Source organism: Gracilinanus agilis, chromosome 2, assembly GCF_016433145.1.
Source record: "Gracilinanus agilis isolate LMUSP501 chromosome 2, AgileGrace, whole genome shotgun sequence".
Lineage (NCBI taxonomy): Eukaryota > Metazoa > Chordata > Mammalia > Didelphimorphia > Didelphidae > Gracilinanus > Gracilinanus agilis.
The window spans coordinates 569,746,578-569,768,993 of NC_058131.1; the positions used below are offsets into that span (position 1 = coordinate 569,746,578).

Consider the following 22,416-nt stretch of genomic DNA (forward strand, 5'->3'; position numbering starts at 1 on the left):
GGGCAGAACTGGGATCAGAACCTAAGCCTCCTGGTAAGGACAAGGCCTAGTTTAGGAGCCGGTAGATGTGGAGGGCGAGAGGGGGGGACGCAGGAATGTTTTTTAAAACTTCTCTGCCTTACAGAGCCACCCCGATGGGGGACGCTGGGACGCTCGGGGCTACCCTTTCATCTCCACCTGTTTCTCCTTACGGTGTTCAGTACCCCAGGAAGGATGGGTGGCAACAGCCTATTCCTGTGGCTCTGATCCCCGACGACTTTCCTCGTGTGTCAGGAAAGCTGGCCCAGAAGCGGCCCTGTCCAGGCTGCCCTCCTGGCCTGAGCGCCTGGCTCTGGATTTCTCAGCTCGTGGGCTTTGGAAGAGGACAGCCTCTCCTGGGGCGCAGCCTGCACGCTCCCCGGGCGCCTTCCCATCCACCACGGCTATCGGGCTCAGAGAAGCCAGAGACCATTGATTATTCCTCTCCTGAAAGTCTTCGAGCTGAGGCCAAACACAGTTCTGGAATTCTTTCTGGCACTGAGGCTTTGTGTTCCCATTGGACAGGCGAGGGACGGGGCCAGAGAAGTCAGGTGACTTGCTCAGGGACACACAGCCACCCAGGTCATTAGTGAATAAAAGTGGGCCCATGTCTGACAGTCTTGCCTCCTTCCCAGTGACACTTGAGAGCTGACCTCTGTTCTTGGATGTGGAGACCTCAGTGTTCCTGCTTACATTCTGGGGTACAAAGACAGCCCTTGTGCGGAAGTTTTACTCTCCTTCCACAGCCAACAAGCATTTGTTATTCTGTATTGATGATCCGGGGCCCAGGCATACCTAGAGAGGCTGCCCTTGCCCCGGAGCTGCTCACATTCTCACAGTGGAAGAGAACACACAGAAAGCGGCAGAAAAGGAAGTGGGGAGGACACTGAGGTCCTGACATCGGGGCGGATGGAGGTTCTGGGAAGAGCCCCTCCGTCCCTGGAAGCCCCGAGCATGGCATGGAGGTGGTGCTTCCCCCAGAGGCCCGATGAGTTGCACAGGAGCTTCAGGAGGTCTTGCCCCTCATTAGCCCTGCTAAGTTTGGGGAGGCTCACCCCCAGAGGCCCGCTCACAGGGGGTCACTTTTTTGACCACAGTAATTCGTGAAAACTATCTATTAAGGTATGAAGGCATGAGGGCAGCTCAGTGGCCCATTGGATAAAGTGCCCAGCCCGGAGTCAGGAAGACCCGACTTCATATCTGGCCTTAGATACTTACTGTATGACCCTAGGTAAGTCGCCTAACCCTTTTGGCCTCAGTTTCCTGTGAAAAGGGAGTTAACACTCCTTTTGTTTTTTTTTTAACTTAGTCAGGAATTTGGGGATACTTTATCATTGACTGCAAGTACAGAGAAAGAAGGTTCACAGCCTCAGAGATAGAAAACTGCCTCCCCCGCCCCCCCTCCCCCAGCGGTGCCTGACAAATTAAGGAACTACGATTGGTTCCTGAGATGTGACGCAGGAGAGCCAGCAACGAAGTAAACTGCATATAAGGGGGACCCAGCAACTGCTCAGCCTCTCGGGGGCTGGTGGCTCTTGCTAAAGGAGCTCTCCAACTCGGAATTGGGGAATCAGCATCCTGCACTGGTGACTTGGCCAGAAGGGAGCCGCTTATTCTGGGGGCTCTTCTCACTGGACATTGAGTTTTTGTTGGTGAGCTGGATCTCATCAGAGCAGACTCTATGGCGGGAGGTGAGGCCATTCTCTCCTTTCTTCCTACCTCTCTCTATTTCGTTTAAACTAAATTGTTAAGGCTACTACCAGCCTCATGATTTTAATTGTAATGATTAGGATGGACAACCACACCCTTTTTAACTCTTACATTCCTTATCTGTCAAATGAGCTTGCAAAGGAAATGGCAAACCACTGCAGTATCTTGGCCAAGAAAACCCCAAAGGGGGTCCTGAAGGGTCAGACATGACTGAAACAACCGAACACCAAAAACTGAAGGTATCATGATCTGAACCCACATCAATGAAATAACAGATCTTTTTTATCAAATGATCAATGAGTATTTATTAATCCCTGACTATGTACAAGGCATTGTGCTAGGAGCTGGGGACACAATTACAAAGAGTAAAATAATTCCTACTCACAATGTTAGACAAAAATAATAGCCAGGAGGTTTGCAAAGTGCTTTTCAAATAGGATCCCATTTGATCTTCACAAAAGCCTTGGAAGGTTGACACTGTTATTATCCCCATTTTACAGATGAGGAAATCGAGGCAGACAAAGGTAGAGTGACTTGCCTAGAGTCTCACAAGTGTCTGAGGCTAGATTAGAAGTCAGGTCTTCCCCCAATAGCATGGTGAAATGGATACAGAATTCTCCTCAGAACTAGAGAGAATGGGGTTCAGGTCCCACCTTGGATATATACTGGTCACGATTAAGTTGCTTTACCAGCCTCTTAGTGTCCCAGGCCAGAAATGTTAAACACTTGGCCCAAAGAGAAGGCTTGGTGTCTCAGTGGATAGAACCCCAGACCTGGAGTCGGGAGGACCTGGGTTCAAATCTGGCCTCAGCTGCTTCCTAGCGGGGTCACCCTGGACACGTCACCACCCCGACTGCCTAGCCATTGCCACTCTTTTGTCTTAGAAATATACTAAGAAAAGTGTGATTGGGAAATATTTAACAAATATGATAAAACATGGATTAATAGTACATTTCAAAACAGTCCATCGGTGACCCACAGAGATCCCTGGGTAGGGGTTGTGGCCTCGGTTTCTATTCGAGCGAGCTACCACAGTGCTAGGCAGCGGGCAAGGCGCAGGGCCAGCCGTGCCATCAGCACACAGCGAGCCGTCTGGGAGTTCCTAGACTTTCTCTCCTCCCCAAACACAGAGCTGGTTTAACAGAATGTTGCTTTGACAATTCAATACCATGTTATGAGCATTCAGTACGTGTCTACTGTATGCTAGACATTGAGAACACAAAGACGCCAACAAAACTGTTGGTTTACAAGGCCCTTTCCTCAAATGAGCCATGTGAGGTAGATAATATAAGTATTTGTATCCCCAACTGAGCCACAGATAGATGAAATAACATAGATAGGGGGCAGCTGGGTAGCTCAGTGGATGGAGAGTCAGGCCCAGAGATGGGAGATCTTGGGGTCAAATCTGACCTTTCAGACACTTCCTAGCTGTGTGACCCTGGGCAAGTCACTTAACCCCCATTGCCTAGCTCTTACTGCTCTTCTGCCTTGGAACCAATACATAGTATTCTAAGAGAGAAGGTAAGGGTTTATTTTTAAAAAAGAAAACATATACACACACACACACATATATGAATGATAGATTAAGTATTTGCATTTGTATGTTCATACTAAACATGTATTTAATATAAAAATTAATATAGTAAACAATCCATTATCAATCATAAGTTATAATAAATATAGTATACATTTATTATATACTATGACATAAGATATTGTATATTATTGTAATATTTTAGCGCTGGATCTAAGGCCTCTGTCATTCAATAACTGGGTATACCTAGTTATTTCATTTATCATTTGTATGTAAATATGTATGTTTATTTATATTTTTATAAATATATATTTTTATTTATTTATATATTTATAAAAAATATATTTTATATGTATGTATATGTATTTATTTCTATATTTACTCTGCCTGCAGGAGATGAAATAACTAAGGGTACCCAACTGCTAAGAGAGGCTTCAGATCCAGCACTCATTCTATTACCCTGAGACTTGGGCAAATATCATACAGGAAAACAATGATGGTAAAAAGCAGGACGATGGGCTGGCTAAGCTCTCCCGCCTGATTCCCCACAACTGAAGCCCTTGATTATTACTTGGCTCCAACCTGTCCTTACAGTCGCTTCCCTTTGCTTCGTCTATATTCCTGCCAAACGGGCCTCCTTGAAGTTCCTCCTACGTGTTGGTCCATCTCCTCCTTATGGGCCTTGTCATAAGCTGTACTACTTGGAATCGTTAGCTTCCTACAAAACCTTTCCTAATCCTTCTAGTGCTTCTCCCCCTTCTAAAAGAACTTTTACACTTTATTTTGTATCCATCTTGTATTTACTGATTTTTGTATATGTTCCCCCTCGTCCCAGGAGAATATAAAGCAGGAACTGTTTGGTTGGTGTCTGGTATTCTCAATGTCTAGCATACCGCAGACACTTACTAAATGCTCTAAACATGGTACTGAATCATCAAACTGCCTAGAAGGACCAGCATTCCACTAGAACATCTCCTTATTTGGGGAGGAAAGGAAGTCTAGAAACTTCAAGGCACCAGGCTAGTTATGCTTGGGCACTAGGTGTCGAAACATGCCAAGATAAAGATTTTTCTACAACTATATGAATTGACTTCAAAACTGAACAGCCTGCAGGCCCAGTCTGGGCACCTTGCTCTGATGGCCCAATCTCTCTTCTCCCCCAAAGAGATGGGATATTTGGAAATTGTCCAGGAATTACCACATTTCAATTTTTGCTCTGCAGTCTGACTCAATCTTTTTATTTGCATACAAAGTTTGTTCTCTGCTTCCTCCTTCATATCCTCTTGACAGCTAAGTCTAGTTATTTTCAGATTAAAAAAAAAGACTTTCTACCATTATTTTAAAATGTTTGGTTTTATTTGTCCTAGGGTCTGCTAACATACACTGTAATTAAAATGTTGATTAGTAAACGGTTTAAATATATGACAGACAATGCGGTTAAAGCCTACAGTTAGGTCAATATGTGATTTAGATTTGCCATTTAAAAACTCTCATTTAAATTTTGCATACATTAATCACTACCATACTTCAATGTTCTGATATCCACCTGACTACAATATTAAAATAAAACTTGCTGCCCCAGGGAAATCCTACTTATTCTTAATTGTTTCGAGGCTTTGATGGGCTTTTAATCTAAGATTAATTTATGCAATTTTAAATAACTCTTCTTATGATTAATAAGCTTGAAAATTAAAAGGAGTCTAAAGCAATTATAATGAGCATTTGGTCATAACCTCATTAGGAGAAGGAGTGAAGGATACAGCTCTGGAATTCTTACAAGACTACAATTTAAGGTTACTTTTAGAGAAGTCAAACATAGTTCCTGAAATTGCAAAGGCAGGTTAGCAAAGGTCAGTGTTAAAATGACGGCTAGCTAGATTAGCATACTAATGATTTTCCCCAATAGTGACAGAAAGGACACTGAAAGAAGAGACAGAAAGAGACAAATGAACTGTGCTGGAAAGACGCTACAAGCTTAGAACCAAGTTTCTTATTATTTTTTGGATGGAGACTCACAAGGAATTTCAGGAAAGGCCCCAGGGCTCCAAGTTCTCTGTTCAAAAAATCAGCTTATGCCAGAAAATTCGATTCCATCTAGACTGGGATGGAGACGGCTTTAAATGTGATTTTTTTGTCACTTAGCCTATAATTATAGTTATCGTGTCACTTCCCAGCCAAGAAAACTGCAATGGCTTCTGACTGCATCAAATCCAAACTCTTCTCTGTGTGCCTTGCAAAGCTGTCCCTGACAGGGCCCCAGTCTGAAAGGAGCTCATCACAGGCCTAGAAACAGAAGGGATGTCCGAAGTCGGCCTGTCCAGAAGGCTGGCCTTCATTTTATAGCTCTCCGGCTTCCAGAGCCAGCACTTTCCCCACTTTATAGCGCTGTCCCCTTCTCCCCCCAGCACGCACCATCTGCCCCAGCTAGGCTCCTCTCCTTCTACGCCCACCCTTGTGCTCATCCCTTCCATTCTGTCCTGCTCGGCCCTCTCAGTTCCTTTACCGTCTCCTCGGGCCCTTCTAGGTACGAGGCTGCCGTTTGGACCCTGCAGAAGTCCTCCAGGAGTGCTGGGGAGAGTTCTCTTCCCCAGGAGAGTATAAGCTGCTTGTGGGCCGTCACTGTGGCTCCAGAGCCCCTGCGGAGCAGCTGGCCACGGGCTTCATGATAACGCCCCAAGGAGGCCAGTCCCCTACGTGTCACGGGCGAGAGCTCGGTCCTAGAAAGTTGTGCCGGCTGGGAAGCTGGCCGCGAAGGCTCACTACCGGCTCCTCAGAAAGGAAACAAGAGCTTCGCACCTAAGAAACTCCTGAAGTAGAGCCAAGATGCTAACCACCAGCATCTAGCAGCGATGCTGGTCAGGCCAGGCCTCCTTTTCCGAGATGGAGACGCGGAGGCCTGGGCAGAGCCAAGAAGGCTGAGAATAAACACAACTGTGCTGATGAACGCATTTGTAGAATTTGTATTCCAGAGCGAGTCAATGCCCAAACAATCATGCTTTATTTTGGAACACCCTGACCTTCTTTCAGTCTTAGAAGGCACAAGGCAGAAGCGTGATAAGGGCTAGGCAATGGGGGCTAAGCGACTTGGCCAAGGTCACCCAGCGAGGAAGGCCTGCAGCCAGATTTAAACCCGGGGCCTTCCTTCTCTAGGCCTGGCTCTCCATCCACTAAGGCCCTCAGCTGCCCCCCAATCACGTTCTTGAACAGGGCAGCTGCCATGATTCTGAAAGACACAAAGCGAGCCCTGGGGGTGGCGGCTGCTTTGGGGCCCTGCGGCTTATGGGCTCACGCTCCTGGTGACGGACTATCCGTGAACCCACAGCCTTTTACATCTGTCCCAAGCCCTTGGGATCTGGACCACTGTGAGCACGGAGCCCCACCCCTGGGAAATGGCTCGTTTCTGTACCTGCCAGCCCAGGGGAGTTTCTCCAGCAGGACCCGAGAGCCCTTCTTGAAAGCCCAGCCATCAGCAGAGCCCCCTTTGCCTACAGTTTTGCTTCAATAATTCGTTAGGGCATCCGCTGCCCTCATCTCCATCTCAGGCGGTTAAGGAACAGATCGATGGCTGACTATTGGTTATTGGCTCCTCCTCCCCTCCATCCTCTCCCACCTCCTGCAGAAGTCATTACTTCAGTGGAGCTCCCCATGAGCCGTGCTTTGCCTCCAACATCATCTATCTCCAAGGCCTGAAGGGAGACCGTTATGCGGAGGAGGAGGAGCAAAAAGGAGAAAGGATGCTACGGGAAACTTCCCTAGACAAGGGGGTTTTGTTTTTTCTCTCTCGGGGGTCTCGTTTTTGAACCTTGAGGAACATCTGGGGTGTAGCTGAGCTAAGAATAAAACCCCACAGCTCTCCAAACCGCCATAAATAACAGCACGCCTCTTTGTAAACAGATAAATAGACACGTCTATCAGACAAAAGAAGTTAGGATCTCACCTCATCACTGTTCAGATTCATTTTTCACATCTATTATAAATGATTCTTTTATAAGAAATAAAATCTTTTTTAGGCTCTCCATGAATGGGACTCCTGCTAGGTTTACCTGGCGAGCTAAACGAGTGGGCGGGCAGAGGGAGGGCTCCCAGGCTGGGAAGGGGGCTGTCAAGCATAGGAGGGGCTGAGCTGGTTGTGTGTGGCCCAAGGCGGCAGACCCAGGAGCAGGGAGGGCAGGAGTGGCCAGGAGGCCGAGTGAGGGCCTTACCTTCCGCCAGAAAAGCTTCCTAATCACAGGAGGGCAAAGGCATGAAGGGAAATGGGCTGCTGCCCTGAGAAGGACAAGAGCTTCCTCCTTGAGACCACTTTTTAAAAATCTTTTGTTGTAGAATCACTACTATGGATTGGCTCCAAGGCAAAAGAGCAGTAAGGGCTAAGCAGTGAAAGTTAAGTGACTTGCCCAGGGTCACCCATCGAGGAAGGGTCTGGGGCCACATTTGAACCCAGGACCTCTCATCCCTGAGCTTGGCTCTCCATCCCCTGAGCTACCTCATTGTCCTCTAGGACCACCTTTTTGGGTATGTCTTAGGAGGGGGATTCTTTTTTTTTGTGTGTGGGTTAAACGAGATAGCCATGAAGCTCCCTTCCAGGGATAAACTCTGTGACTGTGGCATTTAGATAGAAAAGGGGAAGACGGTCACTTTTCTTTACAATGTGTGCTCTGTCTCTGAGGATGCAGGAATGTGTATGTATGCTCAAATATGTGTGTGCATGTCTATATTCAATACATATATATTGTTGGTTTTCAGCTGTTTCAGCCGTGTCTGACTCTTCATGCCCCCATTTGGGGTTTTCTTGCAAAGATACTGGAGTGGTTGGTCTGCCATTCCCTTCTCCAGCTCATTTACAGATGAGGAAACCGAGGCAAACAATTCTTATGTAAGTGTAAACATACTTACAGGAGGCAGTGGGGTGGCTCAGCGGATAGAGCTGGGCCTGGAGTCAGAAAGTCCTGAGTTCACACCTGGCCTCTGACAATTACTAGCAAGAAAAGCCCAATAAAGGGGCCGTGAAGAGTCAGACAGGAAAGAAGAGCCACGGTCTACGTTTACATAGACAGATCACGGAGTCGGACGGGAATGAACAACATACGTCTGCCCCCTGCGCACATACTCAGCGATGCGCAGAAGGCCAATGCCAATGCTGTGTGCCACGGCGTCCGCTACATGCCAGGGGCTTAGGAAGTGTTTATGAACGCCAAACATCTCCCTTTCTAAGTGAACGTCTCACGGAACACGAAAGGGATAGCAGAGTGAATCCACGTCCGGCTCTCCCTGGCCCAGACGACAAACAGGCATCCCTTCTTTCTCCCTCGGGTAACCCAGTTTCTAAAGGATGGGGCGAGCTAGCCTGGTCAGCAGGATGGGCCCAGGCGGCCTCCTAGGGCGGGGTTCTTTGGAACCCATGAAGAACCACAGTATCCTCCCCTAAGTAGTTCTGCTCCTGAGTGCTCAGGGGTCCCCCAGGCCCGCATGCCAGAGCTGTGGCTCCCCACTTGGTTGGGGAGTTGGAGCAAGAACATTCCAGAAGCAAGGCGAGAGCATTTTTTTTCCCTTCCTTTTAAAAAAAAATCATGTTTAATTTAAAAATTAGAAACTGGAGCAGGCTGTGAGCACAGGGGTTGATTGAAACAAAATTTAAATTCCTGTCAAGCCCATTTAAACACGGGGGCCCTTCATAGACAATTAGCTGCTCCCTGTGAATGCTGAATAAACTCAGGCCTGGTCACTGTTAGAAGAGAGAAACCTACTGTGAGGCACTGAAAAAAAATTAACTAAAATCAGGCTGTATGAAATATCTAGCCTTCCAGTTGATCACGGGGGCCTGGAAAGTGTAAACAAGACAAAAATCGATTCCTTAGTGCCCTCAAATCAATCCCCCAAAATGGTTGGGGCATCTGTTTCTGCTAAATTTTGTTTACTCGGGCAGATTTGCTGTAATTGCAGTTGTTTATCTACCATTGTCCCCGGGGCCCTAATCTCCCGATTACTAATACTTAACACTCATTTCACATCTAAAGCTACTTCTAATCCTCAACAGGTTTGGGGGGCTCTTAAAATTATTGAAACCACAGAGACAGGAGACACAGCCTCTTTGTGAAAGGAACATTTTCTTATCTACTACCAGCTGGGTCCAATCATCACCAGGGATGGCTACAACAAAGGTGCTAAAAGGCTCTTTCACAAAGACTGCTGCTCTACTGGGGATTCAGTGGATAAAAAAGAGCTTTGATGGAAAAATCTGAACAAGAGGCTAGAGCAGTCCAGCCAAATAAAGTTACTGTCATAATCAAATGCTGTCAATCACAATGAAAATCCAATTAAAAATGTTGCAGCACAGCCCTCTTAAGTGGAAAAATGTCCCTTATTTATACACATTTTTGTCAACCCCACACTAATTCTACAATTGGAAAAGAACTAGTATTAATTGATTTTTTTTCCAACTTAAAAAAGAAACAACAACAAACCCAGGAGCCTTCTGAGGGATTGAGGTTACATACAGCATGTTGGTATACAATTAAGAGTTAATCAAGGCTACCTTTGAAAATTCCATTTTTATTCGCATCAAGGGAATCTTAACACAAATGGTACCTATTCAGCTACTTCTATGCTAGAGTTGGTGATCATTTATATTTTAAGAGCAGAGATAAGGAAGAACAAGAAGGAAACTAATATAGGTTTCAGCAAACATCTCTAATCCATAATAATAGCTGATGTTAATTCCGTACTTAATATTTAAGTCCGTCTTGAACATTAGAGAAGCAAAGGTCCAGGTGTCTTTAGTCCCTTCCCCTGTCCTCTAAATGGCCAACTGAAGCGCCGACTGTCTGTACACACAGTTTGGACCCCACAAATAATTAGGTATCGACAAAAGGTCTCTCTAAAACTGCTTGGCCCACTATCCCCAAAGGTCTCTCTAAAAACTGCTACAAATTAAAAAGCAAACAACCCATTAAACAAATCCAGCTGGTACAACTGTAAATAGGAGGCTTCTAATAATTTTCTCTAGCTCTTGAAATTCCTGGTTAGAAGCATTAATAATGGATAAGAATTGCATCTATTTATTGATAAGCACTTACACTAAAACAACTTTGCCACCTTCAACAACAATTCCCAAATCCCAGAGAACTTGGTCTCTGGATCCTTTTGTGTTTGCTTTCCCAGCTAGCTGTGTGCAACTGTGTAACTCTTGGTGGTTGTCAACCCAACTATCATTTCAGAAGGCTGGCCAGGGGACGTGGTACATCTGATGTGCTGCGGCAGACACGGACCACACATTTTGCTTCTGTCTGCCCTGCCAACGTGGCAGCGGAAAGCTCTGCTGTATACACGGCGAGCCTGGGAAGCCAGCGAATCCATCTAACACTCCAATGATACTCTGGCCAGGTAGCCCTTCCCCACGTCCTCAGTGGTTGTGGTGGGCGCCATCTCTGAACTAAAAGCTAATTAGTCAAGTGACAAAGAGCTTAGATCCTATGGAATTCCCAAGAACCAAATACTTAAGGAAGAATTCCCTTTGGAAGAGCCCTTAGAATGTGCTGACGTAACTGTGGATCAGGGCAGTGACAAGGGAACAGAAATGCCAGCCCTACTGAAGGGGCAGATACACTATCTCACACTGTGTCCTTGGGGCAGCCCCAATCAATACGCTCTCCAGTGACTAGGCCTTGTCCTTAAGGAAGGAATTTACCTCCTTGGGGAGCTGACAGTAGAGGACCACCCGCCACCCCCCCCCCCAGCAACACCGGCTGGAAGCGGAAATACGGGGAACACTTGGACAGGAAGGGAGTATGGAAGGAATAGGGGGGAAAGGGAGGCTGGAATTTCCAATGAGTTAAGTCAAAGGATTAAGTTAAAAAAGTAAATGCACAAGGCTATGCCAAAACTTAACTTTATGTGAATTTGCTATAAAGTTGACAGAGGATGAGTCTGATTTTTAAAATATGCAACAGAGGGTTATGCTATTTCTGGGATCAGTTGTGCAGAGTGGAGCACAGAATTTGGGTTCTGGATCAAGATCTGCTGTTAACCATCAGCGTGACCTTGGGTAAATCCCCTCCTTTAGGAGTCTGTGATTCTAAACCTCATTCCAGCTTGTTTGATGGGGGTGTGAAACAATAGTTTGGAGAAAGGGTGACTTCAGTTGCCCAAAAAAGAAGGCAGAGGCCAAGCAGCAACAGCAGCAAGAGATTGGATGGAGAAAAACAAAGTTATCTTTAACTTGTTGAGAAATGAAAACTGTGAAAATACTGTGATCAAGGAATGACAGATTTTATCTATCTGTAACTCTCTAACTACGTGCATACATATATACATATTTATATATTTATCTGTTATAGTCTTGTCAAAAGATTAAGCTGTCGCCTCTATGGGAAAACAAAGCTTGTTTTCTGGGGTTATAATCTCTCTGTTCTTGCTGAAGTGCTAACTTGTCATCAAAAACTCAAATTAAAGCTGTCTGATTTAGCGCGATCTCAAGCATTCAGCCAACAATTCCACGGATGTAATTATATGCAATTAAAAAGCTCAAATCAACGTATTTGCTGGTGGAGTCCTACTTCTAAGCAGACACAAATAGAGGCTTATAATAGCTTTGGTGTTCTTCAGAATTTTAAAATTAAATTCTAAAAAATCCCTCACATTCCATCATTGTAGTTGTTGGGGGACACTCCCATTGCTCTTAGTAGGATTACTTGTCTTCAGAGAAAATTGTGAGCTGAAATTCCAATCTCAGAGCAGCATTTCCTCAAAATCTAAACTAGTAAACTAATATGGTACATTGCTCCACCAGATGGCTAACCAAATACAAAAATAACAAAGGCAAGGATGGGTGGCCAGGAATCCCCAGATATGGCTGGAAAAGATATACCCAACTGATTGTGGCCAAGTTTAAAATCACTTATTAACCATCATCAGTAATATCCTACATTCTGGATTCCCCAGGAATTTCTCCTTTTCTCCACATTTACACTCAGGGCAGAGACAAATCTCAGATCCAATGAGAAGTTTGGCCTGATGAAGATCATGAAAAGAAACTCTTGGTCTGGCAACAAAGGAATTTTTTTGAGGATCCCTAAGTTACAAAACTGGGATTTGAATGTTTCAGGAAAAAAAAATCTGATTTGATGGTTTCTCTTTTTTCCTCTCTTTTTAAATTACTGCAAAGATGCCCAATTTAATGTAAATCTTGATTTAAGTGCTGAGACAACAGCCAACCATCAAACTATGTGAAAATGTAATTACACTCTATAGTATTAGGATCAGTTTTGAAAAAGCAGAAAAACTACCACCAACAATTTAATTTAGAGAAGTTAAGTAAGTTAACATCTCTTCAAAAGTAATTAAATGTTTAAACAGATTTTACTATACCACTTTGCTGTTTCTTAGCCCCAAAACACTGCCATCCTTTGTACATAAAACCTGTTCTGAGAAACAGGAATATCTTGGGGAAAAAAAAATCCAAAAGCGCAGCTTTTATTATGATTTAAAGATATGTACATTCCTTCCCCTGCTCCACACTTAGGAAAAATAAAATTAAATGACTCAGTCAGATCCCACGATGATTTCTTTTCTTTGTAAGTAAAATGACTTGGGTTCAAATAACAAATTTTAGTTCTGTGCAACTTTTCAGGGCCTAGATGGGAAATGGAACCTGAGGGAATGCTAAATGATGATGCTCTGCTCTAGAATGTTCAGGGATATGCACAAAATACCAGGCAGGATTACATTATAAGAAAAACACACATACACACACACATACAACACAACAACATGTTTTTAAACAATTACTAAAGCAGTATCATAATAGCATAAAGACAATTTCTGCGCTAGCTTGTTTTCTTGAAATTCTCGTTGCCACTGAACAGCTAGAACAGATAATAACTATTAGTAAATCAAACTTCTCTGCAATATCCAGCTGTGTCTCACACATTTACATACAGATAGAATGGGTATATGTTTTTAATATGTATGTGCTACGTACTTTTACCACAGCTGAAGTGCATGCTACAAAGGAGGAGGAGGAGGAGAATGGGAATAGAATCAGCATGAGATAATAAAGTGGCCTAGATAAAGTATTAGCCAGTGATTGATCTCAAACAGGGGATATGCTGCTTCTTTTTGACCTGATTACTTACTATGCATAGATTCCATTAAATAGAGCTTAGATATGGAAAGCTTTTCTGAAAAACAGTCTAAATGCATAGATGGATCTATAATATTCTGAGTCAAATTTCTAAATGTTCACATGAATATCTGTCCCTCCATACCCTTTCCAGACTGTGTACTCACTCAGTTCTGCCCATGTCAATATTCAAGATGAGACAGGGAGGGGTGGTGGGGAAGATGAAAGGGGTCTGGCTGAAATCTGGATGGCGAGCTCATTTTCACTGAGGAGAATCCTATAGGGAGGGCCCCAATCAACCCAAAGCATCCACTTCCCTCCCTTACTCCAAGGGAGTGAGACCACCAAACAAATACTGCTTTGCTCTAGGGGCCAATCCAAACCTTTTCACATTTGATTGGCTTCAAAGATAAAGAACCACCCTGAACTCATTTCCAAGCCCTGCCCGCATTTGGAATCAGCAGCTGCAAGGTCTTTTCACAAGTTTTCAATTTAATAGAGTGAGTAAATTCATTCATTTGTGCTAATGAAGCTTCCACTTCCCAATCCCCACCCTGTTCTGGGATCCATAAACACCCCTTCCATCTTTCTGGGTCACCCTTATAGGAAATCTGTTCTCAGGGCCAATTTGCTTATTTCAAAGAAGAGGTAGGTGAAAATCATGGACATGTGTAATGTCCATCATTACACATCTGGTTTAGTGCTGGGGCCAGGCCTAGAACATAGATCCGAGGGCACTGGACCTCTCTGGCTCCTACCCCATCTGTGATCCTAGACCAGTCTTCTGTCTCCTTTACACTGTTGGAAAGCATCCCTGGTGAATCTGTTGTGTTTGACTACATCTATTTATGACAAAGCCTTGTTTCCTTCCTTTTTTTCTAATGGGAGGAGGGTAGAAGGATGATGGAAGATAGGGATAGGATAGCGCATAAAAAAAAAAAAGAAAGAAAAGGTAAGAAAAAAGGAAAAGAGAATTGATTGAGGCATCTTTTAAAAGAAATACAGAGAACAGAAAGAAGGCTGGAATGAAATAGAAAACAAACAGGGCAGCTTTGAAAGCTACAGGTTGAACATATATCCTTTAAAGGAAAAGTGCACTGAACAGAGACCTGATGTTTCAGGTACAATCCTGTCTTTATGTTCTATTTTATATATATGTATTATATACATATAATATATACACACACATATGAGTACGTATTATATATATGTATATATATGTATATGTATGTGTGTGTTATGGAAATGTCTATTTTATTTGGTGTTTGTTATATCCAGAATAAAAATAAAGAAGAAAATAGACCTAGACAGATTTATTTTTCTAAAGGAATGCTTTCCAAGCAACATAAACAGTTTTTATAGCCCTGAGTCTCCAACACAATTAGAAATTCATTCTTTTGTTTTAAATAATTTTTAAAAGAATACTGTAGTAGATAACCTGATGCAAACTGTCCATTTCAATATTCTTAACCCAGGTGTTCTGTATTCCCCCAGTTCTATGGGCTTATATTTTATGTCTTGTAATCTCACTAACTTCAAGGAGACAACAATTGACTCCAAACATGTAATTTCATATCTCTCTCTCTCTCTCTCTCTCTCTCTCTCTCTCTCTCTCTCTCTCTCTCTCTCTCTTTGACAATATTTCTATTTTCCCTGGCAAGGAAATTGATTTTTTTTTCACATATAACATAATGCCATTGTCTGGCTAGCCCAAAATAAGGGCTAGGAGCCCCAAACCTGGCTAAATCGTCCATTTTTCCCTCCACCAGAAATGAGATCTTTCCCCAAGTGTAAGCATTCCCAAGCAGTAGGTAACATCGGCAAAAGTTTTATCACCTGATTTATATATGGGAACTTCAAATGGGTTCATTATGCATTGATTAATCACCAAAGGAATCTAAAGAGTTTGGGATCCTACCAGTTTGCAAATGCTGACATAGTCATGTCTAGCTTTTTCCTTTTGGCCTTAAGCAGACACCAAGTGAAGATATGGCCATTTAACCAGAGGCCACATCTTCCCCGTGGAATATTTGGGTTATTTTGACCCTAATGGAGCCTTTCTCCATTGGAAGGTGCAGATGCACACCTGCATAGTAGGTACGGGAAAGAAAAGAAGACACAAGTGGGTGCGAGGGCTCTTTTTGAGATGGTAGGATTTCTTTCCAGATTTACCAGTTGCCAGTGAGAATGCTGCTTTACTAAAGGCTTCCTTTGAGGGTTTGGCTCTAGGATGCCAAATTCCAAAGGAATCCTGCAACAACAGGTATTGGAGGCTGGCCCTGGAGGCTTAGGCATGCAGAGTGAGGAGCCAGTGACCAGGCATTCACATCTTCCCCCAATACCTGTGTACTCTCAACTGGATTCAAGATCAAAGGGGTTATGATGGTGATGATGACAATGATGGAACCGCAACCCCAACAACCATGGCACAGCAAAGTAGATGGCTGAACAGGCTACCCACATTCCATTTTATTTATATTGGTGATTGATAACTTTAGCCCGGGTCAGAGCTGGGACCTAGTCTCTGACAGTGAAACTTTAACCTTCGTTAGTCCCACCCCCTCACCCAAGGTTTTTTCGATCAAAACTGAAAAATAAAAGATCATTAGGAGAGCCTCAACAATGCTGCAAACCTTAAAAAGTTGCTCTAACCCAAGCTGTGCAGGCCAAGCCGGTATCCAGCTGGTTGGAGTCACCGAGCTTTGGAGATAAACTGTTCTTTTCCAAAAGAAAGCCATCCCCCCCTTCCCACAGTGACAAATGGGCTCTGCAGTTCATGCATTCCTGAGGAGGCCCTCGGCTTCCAGATGGGAGTACCATCAAATAGGTTGCAGGCAGAGAAGGGAAGGGAAAAATTAAAGCCATTAATATGCTGGGAGGAATGAAAAAGACTGGGCCTTCTAAAGGTAGGGGTCCCCAAGATGAGAGGTCCTGTCCTTCAAGCCAGAGACAACTCGGGTTTGTTTTCGCTAATGCACATCAAGCCTAGTCCTTTGGTCCAGGACAGGCAGGGAGGGCTCATTTCTCTTGGGAGTCCCTCTAAGAGCAGGAACAGGAGTCATAATGCAACTCCAAGCACAGTCCCCACTGCTGTCTGCCTTGTGTTTGATCTCTTATGGAGCAATGGGTGGCTCATTCTTGTTATACCTCTGGGCATAAATCCATTTAAAATAAAACAGCAAGCAGTACTAGAAATAATGTTAAATATTAAGTACAGGACAATGCTCTCTGTGACTAAATTTTTCATTATATTTTATTGATTTATTGATATTTATTAATAAAAAAATAAAAGTGGGGTAGCACACGCCAGGGTGTGTAGTTGTAAAGAGATATATCTAGGTATGTAGCCACATATATCCATGTACATATGCTTCCGAGGCACTGAAAGTACTCACCCTTTAGCCCCATCTTTATGACTTGACACCCTGGAGTGGTGTTCCTTATGAAGATATACATACATATATATTTATGGGTGTATGTGAGATCTGCAGATGTTTTATTTATAAGTGGCCGACTCATTGCAGCATTGAAACGTGCATTTACAAACAGATATCTGTTTTATGAAACCCTATTCCTTTGTTTTAATAGCTAAGCTATCCAGCCATAGCATAATAATGCGCAAGGTAAATGGGTCTCTATCTCTAGAACCTGTTCCAAGTTTTCTCAGATGTGACTAACTGCAAGAATTTTCCAACCATCAAGACAAAAAAAAAAAAAGAAAGAAAAAAAAGAAAAAGAAAAAAAGAAAAAAAAAGACAGTCTTACTTTAGGCACCAAATCTATATGGATATAAATTGGAAAGCTTTGGGGTGAACTTTAACTTGAGACTACCCTGAATTCTGGGATTTTGCTCCCAGGATAATGTTAAGGAGGTAAGTACCTTCCTAGAGAGCAGTCATGCTGCAAAAGCTAAATATTGGAGTTTTTACTGTCCTAAGGTGACATCTGCAGAGGAAAGAAGTTATGGACATTTAATTGTGCCATTATTGCATCTGGTTTCTAAAAAAGAAAGTGCTTATGAGGATGTAATACAAAGGATAACCCCCAACCCAGTTGATATCCTCAAGATATACCTTTTTAAAAAATAAGCAGGGAAATTTAAGGAAAATTACTCTAATGGAAGTCTTCAAAGGTAGGACTGGTCTACGAAAAGCATAGGCTATAACTATTACTTACTATCGTTAGATACTGACGTTATTCAAACAGCTTGTGCATTGTCAAATCAACAATCTGTATTAAATAAATGACCATTTGGGAATTGTGGAGAAGCATCTCTGTTCCTCTCACTGCCGGACTAAAAACTGTCATTTGTAATCAAAGGAGGCTGCCTTGGAGCTGAGAACACAGCACTAGAAGCCTTGCAGTTGCCTCTTTCTAAGGAAAAGACCAAAGATTCCCATTAACTTGATCTTTTGCAGCCAATCTAATTTCATCCTGCACAAAACCAAGAGGAATCCATGCCACGCTCAGCATTTCCTGTAGGATTGCATTAAAAACTTAATACACTGACCACCTCTGTTTTCAATCTTCGGATTCGGAAAGTTTGCAATGGCAAATAATGACAAAGAATGACCTACATTAAGCTGTAATCCTTGGGCTGGGCTTTGCATTAAGCTTCAGAATGGTGTCTTAAAAAGAAAAAAAAAAGAAAGAAAAAAACAGAGATGTCTCAAAAACACTCACCTCAGTGAGGGTAAATAATTTTGCCCTTATTCAGGCAGTATATGCCATTAAATCTGGGGTTATTGCTGAAGAAAGGGGGAAAAAGAAAGTGGGTTTTTGTTTTGTGTTTTTGATCCATCCCAAGAGAAAGCAGAGTATGGACACATAACAGGAGCACTCTTGAAATTAACATGTCTCAGAGGAAGTCCACTTACCATCAGATCCTCAGGTGCTGGCCTTTCCTTTGGCTGCTTCTTCATGCTGGAGAAGATAAAAAAAAAGTTTTTTATATAATTTATGTAATTTGCCAAGGTCTTATACTTTCTATCTTTGGGCTACATTCCCTAGACTTTAAGCACATTTTAAAAATTCCCTGGGGGCAAAGATGGAACTTTATCAATGGAAACATCAGTCTAGGACCTCTAACTAATTCTAGCCCTTCAACTTCCTTCCTTCCTTCCTTCCTTCCTTCCTTCCTTCCTTCCTTCCTTCCTTCCTTCCTTCCTTCCTTCCAGTAAGGGTTAGGCAATGGGGCTTAAGTGATTTGTCCAGTCACACAGTTAGGAAGTGTCTGAGGCCACATTTGAACCCAGGACCTTCCATCTCTGGGCCTGGCTCTCAATCCACTGAGCCAACCCATCTACCCCAAAAAGGTACTTTCTTGTGACAGACTGGGTTACAATTGCAGAGCACTAAATGAATTGGAGGAACAAACATGATTTTTCCAGGGCCATCCTGGAAGACAAGGTAAAGAATGAATAAAAACTCATCCTGATCTTCTGCCAACATGAGAAAGGAAGCAAGATGCTATTCTGGACTCAGTTATGAATCTGTTCCTATTTGAGATGTGAGGAACATTTCTTTCCCTTTTTGAAACAGGAATAAGACAACAGGAAGACAAGGGACAGGATCATCCACTCAAAAAAGGTGACATCTCATTTCTTCCTTATGACTTAGCTTGACAAGTAATCCATAAAAAGGGTCAGAAATCCAGATAACACTATGAAATTACAAATGGGTTATTACACATTGTTCCCAGTTCCATTTATTTTGGCTCCAATGCAAGTTGATAATTCATTAAACAGCTGTTGGAAAGCTAAGTTTGTTTAAGCAGCTTAAAGGGATCACATTTCTCATCCAAATATTCCTTGTCTTTCCAAGCAATAGGTATAATTAGTAGCTGTAGACTGTGCTTAGCTGCATGATGGAGTGCTAATACAAGGTAGTGAGGTGACCATCGGTAGCTGCCTGCCACGAGACTGGATCATCATCCTTTCCCCTCCCCTTCCTTCTCCTCCCCAAACGCTGAAATATTTCTGGGATTAGGTAACCAAGAATCTCAGGCTCTTCTCACCTGGCTGGGCTAAACTGATCCTGAATGCTCCTTTTTGTTGGGCAATCCCTAACAAGCAGGAAAGCCCTTCCTAGATAATCCGCTCTATTTGCTGACAGTATTTTTTTCTTTTTCTTTTTCTTTTCTTTCTTTCTTTCTTTTTTTTTTTTACAGAGAGATTTAATGATCATATGGTAAACAAGAACCATAGTTATGAACCATTAATGACATCGAGGACAATTTGCCTTCCCTATAAATAACCATATGCACCTCTCAAATAATGCATCCATTAGCAAGTAATTCAAGCTGTCTCACTAGTAGGGTTGGTAACAGTCCTAATCTGACATTCCAAAGGAGCTGTATCTCTTGGGAAAACAAGGCTATTACCCACTATCATTTATGTTTCAGCTTGACATCTGTGGAAATTTCTGCACAGGTTATCCCTCCCTCTGTCTCCATAAAAGTTTTATACAACAGCTGATTAATTTTTTGGATGAGATTTTTTTGGATGAGATGTAGCTCAAGCCTTCCCCAATCCTTCCTACCCCAGCTGCCCCCATCACTTAGTCACACCACACAGCTTGCTGAGCCTTAGAGGAGCGCAGCAGAGTCGGTGCTTCCCCCCCAAGCAGGTGATTCCCCAAAGCCAGCATTCAGTGTCTTAGACAGAACGTGAGTCTCTCTTATAGCTCCTTTTTCAATTTCAGCATGTTAAAAATGGAGATAAATATAAAGTGCTGAGGGGTTTAAAAAAAAAACAATGGAGGTGTTTATTACATAGAATATATTAAATAGTACAAATATGTCTTTTTTAATTAATGCACTTTAAAATTGCTTATAGTATGACTTGAATCGATATTGTGGTACGTATGAAAATGAAAATGTTTTTGTAATAAAAACCGCTTTTACAAACCACAAAATATCCTATGGATGTTTCAAATAAATAAAAGTAATGTCTATAAACTTCAAAAAGCACCCAAAAAAAAAAAAAAAAACCACCAACCCAACCCTTGCTTTTTTCTTTAAAGGTCTTCCTATAGAATCTAAACTGTATGGTGCATTTTTATTAAGAGGTAACATATTATACTTAGTCAAAAAGGTGATAAAGCCTGACATTTATATTAAGGAATATTTCTTGTTTTCAGTTCAGCATAATCACCAAATGGATCATTTTCCATTTTTTTCCCTTTTTTATCCCCCCCCCAGAAACACTTGTATAAGGGCTGTTCTTCACATTAGTTCACCATACTGCACACGAAATGTCTTTTGGCAGGACATCCCTGTTCACATTCCCCTGGCAAACACGACTGCGAGCTAGCAGTTGCTCGTGGGAGCTGATGAGGAAGGGCAGCCAGGATAGGAGTTGGCGGAATGTGGGAATGGGGCAGACCACTTGTCCGGCCCTTCTTCCATCGATTTCCAATTTGTGCCCTCTCCTTACTGTGGGAGTTTGACTCCTGCACCCCCTCTCTTTCTGCTCTTTCCCTCTAGAGGCCGGGGCATCACTTGACTCCTTTTGTGAAACAGCTGGATGGAAGCTGACTGTCCAGCAAGGGCCTCCAAGAGAACACCTGGCTTAAAGGCTCATCAGCCAATCCAACCTGAAGGAAGATATGGGGAAGGTTAAGGAGGTGAGAGCCTTATTCTGTTGGGAGGGGAGGGTTAGAATGGAAAGTGGGGGGCGCGGTGGAGAAAATGTCTCAGTTTCTTCATCTGTAAAATGAGAGGATTGGACCAGAAGGGTTCTCAGGTTCTCTAGTTGTCAAAATTCTATGATTCTCTTTGATTCTCAAAAGGTTAAAAAGACTCGGCCAAGCCATATACTCTTTTCATAACCAAGTCATTAAAGAGGCCTTCACAGAATATCGTATTAAAAATGGAGCCAAATAATTTACCGAATAGCCAATGGATTCATAAACTAGGCTGCTTACCTTAAGAGAAAGACAGCTTTATGGGTAACATGAGGGCATGTTAATAATAAAAATCAGCTTTACATTTTCATCCAATAGGTACCATAAAATTATGTGTGTGGCTTTAAAACGCGCACGCGTGCGCACACACACACACACACACACACACACACACAGAGTTCCACAGCATCCGTGTTCATGAAAGTAACCTGACTCTCGGCAGTTTATTAAAACTGGGGAAAACCCTCTGAAGTACGTTTAGGACCCTTTGTGTAAATAACGTTTACATAATTTAAACAATTTCTTCAGCCTTGCTGCCCCATCTGCCCAAGGCCCCAAAGTCCCTCCCGTCTCAGAAAGGAAGCAGGGAGAGCCATAAGGTCTCACGGAGCCGCAGAGTTAATGGCATGTATCATTTACATGGAGGGCATGGCATGTTTGCAAACTGAGCTCACCACTGAGTGATGAAGTGTACAAATGGTTCGGAGAACTCTCCAACCGGAAGGACCGGCGAATCCTGGGATAGAGAAGAAAGCGAAACAAAACACCAAGTCACAAAAAGTCAGGATGATTTTTCTTGCCCCCGCCTTCCCCCCCAACCCCACCCTCTTTATTTCCTCCCTTATTCCAAATGATTAAAAAAAAAAATCCCACAAGGACACCAACCCTCCCCTCCCCCAAGCCACCATCCAATTAAAAAGCCAGTCTACACCCCACTCAACATGTATGTCTAAAGATGCCAAATTTAAGGCATTGCACTTTATACAATGGTGAGAAACATGAGGGAGGATGGGGAGGGAGGTGAAAAAAGGACAATGATAGCCACAGGGTAGGAAAGAAGGTAGGGAAAGTGTAAATGAGAAATTAATGATTATTTAAGTAACACACAAATGGTCTTGTAATTAACAAAGAGCTGTGAAATTATTCTTGTGTTGACCTTTGTTTCTTTCCCTGGATTTGCTATTTATTTACACTTTTCTTTTTATTTACATTTATTTATGTTTTCGCCTACTTATCCACTTAGTCAAATCCCCAAATCGTTTGGGTTAGATTTTCTCCCATGGCCACACCAGAGGAAATTCCCCGTCAAAGGAAATTCATTTCATTCGCAGCCAGCCCCCCCCCCCCCCCC

The 22,416-nt window shown here is 43.0% G+C and overlaps 1 protein-coding gene across 3 annotated transcripts in view; it reads right to left on the bottom strand.

Moving 5' to 3' along the window:
• The window catches only part of MAP2K5 (mitogen-activated protein kinase kinase 5), a 334,021-nt gene that overhangs the window by 26,548 nt on the left and 285,057 nt on the right, over window positions 1–22,416 (bottom strand). For all 3 annotated transcript variants that reach the window (XM_044665328.1, XM_044665329.1, XM_044665327.1), the window contains 2 exons: window positions 21,740–21,801; window positions 18,257–18,302 (listed from right to left, as the gene is read on the bottom strand). In XM_044665328.1, the coding sequence (XP_044521263.1) occupies window positions 18,257–18,302; window positions 21,740–21,801 (108 nt within the window). The remainder of the gene's footprint in view (window positions 1–18,256; window positions 18,303–21,739; window positions 21,802–22,416) is intronic.